We start from the raw sequence: 10,868 nt of genomic DNA on the forward strand, positions 1-10,868 counted from the left end.
AACATCTATGAAGTTCGCAAGCCGGAGCTAATGCCATATTACCAAGCAGCCTAGAAGCTCATAGAGAAGTTCAAGCACATTGAAGTCCTTCATGTCCCTCAAAGCAGGAATGCATCGGTGGATGCTCTGGAAAAACTTGCCGCAGCACTTGTCCTCCCTGAAGGTGAGCCTGCACAAGTCGGCATTGAAGAAAGGTGGCTCCTCCCTACTATTATAGAGCTCATACCAGAGAAGTATGAAGTCAACACTATCATGATGAATGCTGTTGAAAAGGATGACTTGGCTCCGATCCTTGCTTGACTACTTCAAGCATGGCAGCCTCCCCGATGACCCAGTCAAGCAGCACCAACTACAATGGCGACTCCCTTCGTATGTCTGTAAGTCGGGCGTCCTCTACAGGCGTTCCCATGGACAGGAGGTCCTTCTCCGGTGCGTCGATCGACAAGAAGCTGACCAAGTCCTGAAGGAGATGCATCATGGAGTCTGTGGTGGGCATCAAAGCGGGCCAAAGATGTATCACAGCATTCGCCTTGATGGATACTATTGGCCTAGCATTATGGCGGATTGCCTGCGGGTAGCCAAGACTTGGCCTGGTTGCCAAATTCATGGTAACTTCAAGCATGTACCTCCAGTGGCGCTTCACCCGACGGTTCCCTCATGGCCATTCGACGCTTGGGGAATTGATGTGATTGGCCCTATCGACCCTCCTTCATCATCAAGCCACCACTTCATCCTCGCTGCGACGAATTACTTCTCCAAGTGGGCGGAAGCTGTGCCACTGCGCGAAGTGAAGAGCGACAACGCCATCAAGTTCCTAGAGCAGCATATCATATACCACTTCAGAGTCCCATACCACATCACCTCCGACAATGCCAAGGCCTTCAACAAAATGTATAGGTTCATGGAGAAGTACAAGATCAAGTGGAACTACTCCATCGGCTACTACCCTCAAGCGAATGGGATGATCGAGGCGTTTAACAAGATGCTCGGCAAGATCCTCAAGAAGACGGTGCACAGACACTGAAGAGATTAGCATGACCGTCTCTTTGAAGATCTATGGGCGTACCGTGTCATGGTCCATACCCCAACTCAAGCCACCCCATATTCTCTCGTTTATGGGTGTGAAGCTGTCCTCCCACTAGAAGTTGAGCTGTTGTCACTACACGTGGCTATTCGTGATGGGCTCAGTCAAGACGAACAGATTCGCCTTCGTTTCCAGGAGCTCGCACCCTAGAAGAGGGGCATCTTCACGTTCTACAAGACTTGGAGCAGTACCGCCAAAACATGGCGAGGGCCTACAACAAGCTTGTCAAGCAATGGGTCTTCAAGAGAGGCGAAATGGTGCTCATACTGCGGCACCCCATCGTCATCACGCACAAGACGAAGGGAAAATTTGAGTGCAAGTAGGAAGGACCGTACGTCATTGAGCAAGTCTATGACGGAGGCGCCTACCAGCTAGTGGACCAACAAGGAGAACGGCCGATGCCTCCAATCAACGACAGGTTCTTAAAAAAATATTTTGCATAAAACCGTTTTTTGCTCTTAGGTGGCTAGCGTGTATTCTCCATTGCACTACCTGGCTGCCCCCATTTTCTTTTTTTTTATGGACCACACAAGCCCTACACAAAAACAAAAATGACTTTCCCTATGGAGTGTTCAGCTGTAGTACAGGAGAAGGGTTGCCTCAAGACTGCGCTTGAAAGGCCTTGGGCACTAACTTGCCTAGTGGAGCTTTCAGCCGACGCCCCTTCATGCACTACACACGACACGTGCCAAGCGTGCTCCACTGGGGGCAGTGGAAAGACTGCTCGATGACTCCTAAGCAGTGAGGCAACCATGCCCCTTGCACTCCTTGTTGTTGGACAACCCACCCTAAGGAAGACTATAGGAGAAGAGCAAGAAAAGGGCTACCTGGTGCAACACAAGTTCCATTCATTGTGCAGCCACTTGCCATCCCTGAGAGGTGACAACAAGGGTCCAACAAAACAATGCCAGTGAGGATTCACCTAGATACACAAAGGTGGATGGCTACCCTTCAAGTTCTTGGAAGAATCAAGATCCAAGTTTCAAGAGGTCTCCAAAGAAGATGACCAAATCCTAAGAAGAAAAGTTCAAACTCAAGTTCAAAAGGTCTCAAAGAAGACAGACAAATTCAAGTATCATGCAAGTCCAATCCCAAAAAGAAGGCGGAGGGTAGCCATTCGCCATCCTCAGCAAAAAGTAATGGCACAATTTCCTTAGCCGTTATTCTAAAACCACACATACCAACTCAACCACACCTATGCCCACATGGCAAGGAGTGCAAGCGGTGTTGTGGTACTACTCAATGTGAAGGAGTCTCGAGAGATAATGCCCATTGCCACCCAATGGAGTCGTGGAAGCATGTTGTGTTCACACTCACATACACTTAGGGAAATCCACCATCGCTATGGTTATTCAGCGGTACCTGACAGCTTAGTCTTTTGGTAGTCCCATCCTAAGCTACTCATATAGCTAACAAACAATAGGAAAGCCAATATTTTTTCAAAATCCAACACAAAAACATGTTTTATTATTTCTTTTCCTTGGTTGTTGTTTTATACTAACATGTGCAAACAAGGCACCTATTGTTACTAAGCGTTGCAGAACTTTTGCTTCGCTTCATGGGAGCAGTGCGATGCACCAATGCGGAATGGCGTCAAGCTGTGAAACCCTTCAGTTCGATCGGCTGGCACCACGGCAGCAAGGTGGTCGCGGCTGAATTGATAAAGATTTCTCCGTCTAAGTGGTACGGTCCCTACACCACGATCGGAGGATGCGTTGTTGATCATGCTACGGGCAGCTACATGGCTTTAACGCACACACTCGGGAGTTGGCGTAAACACCTTTTTTATCACTAAATTATGTCTCATGTTGATTTTCCCTCGACGTTTATGTTTCCCTCTTTTCTTTCCCTCTCGGTCTCTTTCGACGCGCTAATGTTTGCAGGACCTTCGCAACATGACACGATCGATACAACGACCGCATCTGCGCCAGCTGCCTCAGCAGCGGCCCGGTTCGACATAGCTACACAGCCATACTCTAGTGTATGCGTAGGCGACAGCCAGGATGTACGCGGCACTGATGACTCCGCGGCGACTGCAGCGCCGGCTCGACAACTTCAGTGGAGCATGCACGGAGGAGCCGGCACGCAACCTAGCTACCTCTGCTCCCGCTCAGAGTCTAGCTCAATGACTGTGTCATGCACCACATTAGCACTATGTGTAAAGCGATGTGGTGTCGTGAAAAGCCGTGGTAGTAAGCCATGCTACGGTGTTGCGCACCACCGAGGATGTGTAAAATGTATTTCAACAAGATATATAAAAGAATTGATGCTGAGTTATGTTCAAGAAGGGCACGTGTTATTTGTTTAAGGAAAAACAGAGAGAGAAGAAAAGTTTTCTCTAATAGAAGGGTGTACGTATGGTGCCCCTTCTACATGCATACATTCTTGGATTAACTTACAAGTTGCCAGAAACTTAAGCTAAAAGATTCCTGCGACTAAGGAAGAATCGCCAGAAGAAGAAGCCGAGGGGAGCGTCCGATCTCCTACCAGGCGCCCTCAAGACCTGCCTCTGCACCAGCCGGTGGCGCCTTCCACAACCCCCACCGGCGAGCTTCGTCCACTATCGGCGCACAGAGCCAGCGACGCGCCGGAGTGAAGCCGAAGCCACGGAACCAGACGAGCATGCAAGGAGGAGCAATGCCACCTCTGTTCATCTTCGGGGGCTCAGGTTGATGCTCAGGCTGCCAGGCTCCCCAGAGGACGACGCCCATAGAGACGACTCTGATCGAGGCTGGTCTAGGCGATGGCAGTCATGAAGATGACGCCGTCCAAGTCCGAGGCCGCCAGACATCCAGGTGTTGGCGCGTAGGAAGACGATGCTGCCGGCGAGAACTACGAGGCGAGTGTGCCAGGAACCAGTCTTTTGCTGGGTTCCGTGTGGCTAGCTCAAGTCGACGAAGACAGCCAGCGGGCAAACGGCGTCAAGCGTCTCACCCATCCTTGCACAGGATGCATGCAACGTACATTACAAGACTCGTACTCGCGTACGTGCATGTGCACAAGCAAGCCATATGAATATCGTGAAGACGCCATGGACTGATGGCCCGTGCTAGCTACTACTGATGTGCCAGAAGCTAGCTACACGTCTCCGCGGCCGGCGACGACGCCATGGAGCTACCGAAGGCGCCGTCGCCACTGAGGCTACCGAGACGACGAGAACTGCGCCAAGATGAAGACGACTCATGGGTGGCCCACGACGCGGCGCGCTCTGCAGCTATTCAATCAGCAAAGGAGACACGCTATTCATCCGCATCCACGCACACGCATTCCGCGAGAACTTGCAGCCATCCGCAAGCGCAAGCTCTTCTTCTCCAGCCAGTAGATCCCCGCAGGAGTTCCGGCGACCTCGGGTGCAGCAGCTACACCACCGGCGACCTCGTCGAGCACTTCGTCATCAAGCACCTCGCCGCCGTCAACCGCAGCGCCACTGCCGACACGACCGCGGACGCCTACGGGGAGATTCTTTATTTTGCTTAGATGATCCTGTGTTGCATGGAGTTGCATGGCCGGAGTGCACGTAGATGCATTTTGCTTGGTGCCTTTGTTTTCACGTCCAGCAACAAAGAACAGCAGATTGCATGGCGGCCAGCAGCAACATGCATGGCGGGTGCACACCAGCGGCCAAAGCTACGATGACCTGCGGCCTTCTTCATGATGATGATCCGGTGGCCACGACGACCTTGGCCTTGAATCATCCACGGCAGCTGTTCATGATGGCCCGACGACGACTCCGGCAGTGAACACGGTGACCCCTCGGCGGTCCTTCTCATTCAGCGGCAACAGCGACGGCTCCGACAGCAAGTCACGGCCCGGCGGCTGTCTACGACGGCCACGATGACTGATGATTTTACTCCGGCAGAAAGCCTGGCAGCCTGGTGATACCAGCATGCGCCGACAACTCTGCGGCAAGCACGGCCGGCGGATAGTACCCAACTACAAACGGTGTGCTGGCAACAAGCGCATCGTCGCCCATGACTTGACAAGGAGCCGAGGTGTGCACGACGAAGCGGCAACAGTCTGGGAGCGACGGCAGTGCCCTTGGTTAGAGAACATTACCCCTAGCTGAGGTGATGAGCGCCTTAAAGAAGAAAGAAAAAGAAAAAATAATAAAGGAGAATACGTCCATGTACATGATGAAAGAAGCATGTAACCAGTAGATTTTACTCCAAAAAGCAAGCGATACGCTCGCGAGGCTAATCCAATTGAGGGCGCACGTGGTGCCCCGTACCTAGCTTATAAACCTAATTTAAACGAACCTAACCAAAACTTCGTGAAAGGAAAAGATACTAATAAGGAGCCAGCACAATGCGGCCCAATCTTTTCTAACGAGGATCATCCCCCAGGCGGATCAGTCTCCGAAAGATCCTTGATCGGATATGCCAAGATGGTGGCGATATCTGAAGGGCTTCTCGCTTCCAGTTCCTTCTTTCGACTGGTCTTGTCCACCAAGGCCGTCACGTCGGCGTGCCTCTCGTCCAGATGCTTGATGCTGTTGCACAGGGAAGTCAGTGCCTCATCGCAGAATTCGAGGTGCTTGGTAATGCCATCTTTCTGTTCCAGGAGCTCTACCATTTCCTTCCTCGCGAGCTCTACCATCCTTTCATATTCCTCTATCTGTGTTGCCTTGCGCTGAAGCTCTGAAGTGATGTTCTGGCGTCGTGCCTCCAAGAGTGCACACCCATCCCTGCTGCACTTCAGGTTGCCTTTCGCTTCCATACAAGCGGCGTCCAGCTCCCTCAGGCAAGTCCGCGCCTCTCTTTCAGCATGTCCGACGGCCATTTCTTCAGTGGAAGCGCCAACTTGGCCAACCAGGCATTTCGCCAAAGTCTCCACATGGGATATCAGCCTGTCCAGGTCCTTGGGACGAGGAATTCCCCTCTCCTCATAATCAACAACCCAAAATTTCGCTATCCTGCGCAGCTTACGGGCAGCCCAAGCTGTATCGATAGGAGCTTCCTTTAACAAGCCCTTGATTTCCTTCAGGTCCCCGTAGACACCTCGAGCCAGGTCGTGCTCAGTGCTCGACATGATTGGGAGGTCAAGAGTAGGGCACTCCGGAGTGCTAAAAGAATGAGCAAAATCCGCCAATGACTCAGGTTCAGGAGGCGCTTAACCGGAAACATGTGTCTCGGCCTTCTCCTTGAACGTCTTCACTTGCTCTACAGTTGCAGGTCCTTCTCCTTTTTGCTAGCTATTTCAGAGAGGGAAGTTGGCAAGCATCAGCACTTCTTTTAGCTGCATGAATAATGAAAGGCATGAGCCCAAAGATCCGCATAATGAAAATAAGTTGAGGTAGAAAACGAGATATTTTTCATGACCTTTTTTCTTCCATTGTCATTCAGTGGCGCATGCTCCGCCTCTCCCTGTCCATTGTGCTTGCGGTTCGAGGGAGATGTTTGGCCATCAGTGCCAGGCAGGTCCACTACAACGTCCGTCAGAGCCGGAGTTGAAACCAATGGTGTGCCAGATGCTGTTGACGGTGCTGAAGTCGGAGCCAAAGAAAGAACCGGAGCTGGAAGCTGGCACGGGGCCGAAGTTGTGCTGGCGCTACTACCGACAGGCGAGTCCTGGGTGCCCTGTTGCTGGTTCTCCTGGTTCTACAGGACGGCATCGAACGAGATGTCACCAAAATCAATGTCTTCGGGCCACTCGAGAAAAGATCTGACCTCCTCCTCTAAAAGTACGCTCTCGGAGAACTTAGAAATAAAAGACTACAAGGAGGTTACGACCACATCCTACAAAGAAAAGAGAGATCAGGGAGAGGAACGTACCACTTCCGTAGCGAACGAATCGTCAGGCAGGTCTGGTAGCCCGTTCATCTCCTCTGGTGGTACACCTTTAGCATACACAGAAGGTCATTCAGCAAGGATGCATGTCACGGTGATGCTCCTTCAGAAACTGAACTATAAATCATAGTGAGTCATATGTAATCTACCTTCAGCACAGCTGATTGTGGTTGAGAAGGGCTGTTGTCTTTGAAGATGCGGGAAGAGAGTTCAACTTGATGACAATACCAGTTGGGCGACCCAATGAGGGCCGCAACGGTGCAGCCGAGGCAAACTAGCTTGGATGAGTCGAGCGACCTGCCGACGAACCTGCCTTCCTAGGTGCTTCCATTGTTGCTTGCCCTCCTCTTCTTCTTCGGAGACACCACAGCCTGGGACGGTCGGGGCGAGTCGTCATCAAGCGTATTGTCATGAGGAGCTACTATGAAGTCTTGCTCTTTACTGCCACGCTCGCCGCCAGGAGCGTCCTTGTTGCCACGCGCTCTCTTCCACCTCGTCAGCGAACCCGCAGGTGGTTCGAGTACGTCCTCTCCACTACTCGAGTCGACGTAGCGTCTCCTTGTCGAGACCTCCCTGGTGGTGCGCTGGCGCCTAGAAGAATCACTGACGGCTCGAGCGGGCTCTCCATCACGCGGGGCACATGCGCCCTCACGGCCAGAGCGGTCTTCAGCGTTACGGCTGCGGTGACTTGAGGAAATTTGACCCTCGTCGCCACGAGGCCTCTCTAAGCGAAGCTTTCTAGCAGGCCACCCCATGTCATGAGCATCGCCGTTGCGAGCCATCGGCTAAGATGCAAAACTGTCAAGCAAAGAAAGGAAAGAAGTCAATCAATGAAAATAAGCAAACTAAGCTCTCCTACCACGTGACAGAACAATGGCTTGCCTGCCTGACGGTGTAGATGATGGACGAAACCTGTGAACGCTGGCGGAAAGCAAATTAAACAAGGAAAAGTGTTGGGTATTGACATGGATTGATCCGTGCGGTCGTATATGTATACACAGGACGGCCGGAGCCATCACGCCGTGAAGGCCGAGAACTCTTCGTCGCACCCGGCTGCACTTCATAACTGCGCCGGAGAGCGTTGAGATCGTTTTTTCACCAAGTCGAGTTCGAATTTGCTCCGCATTCGAGCTCATAATTAAGACTCGACCGGGCCTACGAGACAACCGGTACGGCCAGCTAGGCGAGTCCGGAAAGTTCGTACCACGAACGGTCGGGAGAGATACAAATACGTATACACGTACGATCAAGACGAAACTGACTGGTAGACTTTGCGCTGCGTCAAACAAACTCCCAGCTGCCCTGGTAGAGTCCCGACGGATGGGCGAGATACAAATACGTATACACGTACGATAGAAAAGAAACGGACTTGCAGATTTTGTGCCGCGTCAAAACAAACTCCTGCAGCGCCCTGGTGGAGTCCTGGGCACCCACGCCAACGTACGATGATAAAAAAATAAACTGACTTGCAGATTTTGTGACGACCAGACCTGCTCTTTCACGAAAGAGAATTTTTTTCATCCACCAGGCCGCCTCTGCTCCTTCACGTAAGAAAAAGAAGAGAGCCTTTTCCATCACCAGATTGGCGGCGCCTTGCACGTCCACCAAGTTTCGTGTACCGCCACACCTCTACCCGGAGTCAAGTCGAGGCCGCCGAGCGTGGCAAGAAGCGGCCATGGCACCTCTGTTAGTCTTCGGTGCTTCAGGTTGATATTCTACTTTCTCTTATCCTTCATAGATCACGTGCATGCCATGTCTGCTCGGGCCGTACGCCGGCCATCCGTGTGGCCGCGTCTCTGTGCCGGCGGTGAAGGACCGTGAGGCCTACCCACTATGGAAGCGCGACGTCCACGACGATCGCGACGCCGCGAGCTACCGAAGATGATGAGGAAGACGGGAGGCACCAGACAAGGAACAATGGCGGCGGCACGATGTTGCTGCGCTGTCCGCGGACGCAAGATGTGAGGGCAGTGGCCTTGCACAGCCACACCGTCCAGAGCTCGATGTCAACGGCAAGCCCACGAAGACGATGCAGCTCGCAAGGACGCCGATGGCAACGGAGGTCCGTGTAGTCGGCCGCGCCGGATGAATGTCAAGAGGGAGCATGAAGCCTTGTACCTGTGACGGAAGACACGGCACCCACAGCCGGTGACGGCGCTGCCGTAAGTCGCTGGGAGCGAAGGAGATGCCACGAGGATGACGATGAGGCGAGGCGGCGCAGCGTCGGTGCACGCCCTCCCTATGCTGACGGCCGGAGGCGCTTGCATGCACAGCCACAAGCCAAAGCTTTTCAAGATGTAACCAAGAAGACGTGGCTCTTGGGACCATGCACGCGTGCACTGCTGAGAGCCAATTAGAAGGCAAGGAGGAAGCCAAGCATCGTTGTGGTTTCCTGCGGCTCCGCTGGGACGTGACCCGAAGATCATCGCGAACTCGACGACCAACCCTGCCGTGATGTCTGCTCGTTTTCAACGCACGACCGTGCATATCCGACCCACCACTTCTACGACTACAATGCGTGTACGATGACGACGAGGACGGACGACGCGGGCGGACGGAGCTGATGTCCTAGATACGCTACACCGGCCCATGGACCGACGAGCCCATGGATGATGCCGACGCCACACCCACATCAATATCACACATGCATGGAGAACGTGAAGCGAAGACTGTAGTCGATGATCACGGCAGCGAAATCGAAGTGCTCCGGCAAGCGAGACTTGCGTAGGTGATTAATGAGGAGCTTTCCGAGACTCCAGGAACCAGAAGACCACATCGCTCAAGATAAGATCGTCATCAGCAGGCTATGGAGCGCATAGGGACTTATATTTATTTATTTGTAAAGATTAATAGAGTACTTGTTCCTATCTTTCTTTGTGTACCTAATATACTAGCACGCTCGTACTGTTTCAAAGGGCAGAAAAATCTTCGTGTGAACTTTCACCTCAAACATGCAAGACCTTGGATCTTGGAGCATTGTGTCGCAACTCGCAAAGCGGCATGAGAAGGGAGAAAGTTACCGTTATGAATCGATGGCATTGAAAAACAAAACGATGCAGTAACACTGGCCTCCGGTATGTAGTAGATCAAAAAGGTCGCGACGGCATCGAAGTCTCATGATAGCGGGAGCAGCCGTGGTTGCTGGTTGGTGGGTGGCGGTGCCACTCAGAGCAGAGATGATTTGGTTCCGGGAAAAAGAATGGTTTGCAGACCATGACGCGCGCATCATGGATCCGTTTCGAGGAAAGCGCTAGCAGCGCAGCACAGGGTGCCCTAATCATCACTCATCCTAGTACTGCTTGTCTGTGGACTGTGACTGTAGCCATGTTTGGACTGAGATTGACATGACAATATGATGAGATGAGGTAATGGAAGTACACACCACGAAAAAACTAGTCACTGCGACCGCATATTCCCAGACAGTCACTCGCATCCCGAGCTGGGAGCACAGGAAGCACCGCGGAACATTTGCTTGCCGAAGCAGCAAACCGTAACAATGGCCAAGGCTCCCATGCCAGGCTGCTTTGCTGGGGAGCGCCGGCCCGGGCTGGGGGTGGTGACTGCCTGATGACTGCTGTGAGAAGATCAGAAGAACACACACATCGCGGCGACCTGCGAGAGCTGGGAGTGCCGCCGGTGTCGGCGACACTGCGTCGGTGCGGTGCGGCGTGCGGATCCGGCTGTTGCACTTGCCCACCGGCACTGTTGGCCCGTGTCCCAGCCGGTGTCCGCATCACGGAGTCGCCTCGACGAGCGCCCTCCCTTTGACTAATCTACGCGGCAGGGACTAGTGCCCCTGCCTGCTAGCGGCGCGGACACGAGTGTCAGAGGGCGCGGAAAAGGACGTGCTAGCGTGTGTTGTCACCTGCCCGACTTGTCTGCTCGCACCTTTCCTCCTTTTCCCATCTGGCTACCTACCATCGCCCATCACCTATGCTATGCTTTGTGAACCTGTGATCACCTGATCGGTCTCGTCGATCTCGCAGACTCGCATGAAG

At 53.0% G+C, this 10,868-nt stretch overlaps 1 protein-coding gene across 1 annotated transcript; it reads left to right on the forward strand.

Annotated features, from left to right (window-relative positions):
- Window positions 1–556: 556 nt before the first annotated feature.
- On the forward strand, window positions 557–1,024 carry LOC117856169 (uncharacterized). Its single transcript, XM_034738598.1, has one exon. It carries the CDS (start codon window positions 557–559, stop codon window positions 1,022–1,024), a length of 468 nt encoding a protein of 155 aa, XP_034594489.1.
- Window positions 1,025–10,868: the final 9,844 nt, after the last annotated feature.

The sequence above is a fragment of the Setaria viridis genome, chromosome 5 (assembly GCF_005286985.2).
Source record: "Setaria viridis chromosome 5, Setaria_viridis_v4.0, whole genome shotgun sequence".
Taxonomy (NCBI): domain Eukaryota; kingdom Viridiplantae; phylum Streptophyta; class Magnoliopsida; order Poales; family Poaceae; genus Setaria; species Setaria viridis.

What these genes read in the sequence shown, in the direction of transcription:
- LOC117856169 (XM_034738598.1), top strand. Translation starts at nt 557, where the DNA reads ATGGCGGATTGCCTGCGGGTAGCCAAGACTTGGCCTGGTTGCCAAATT.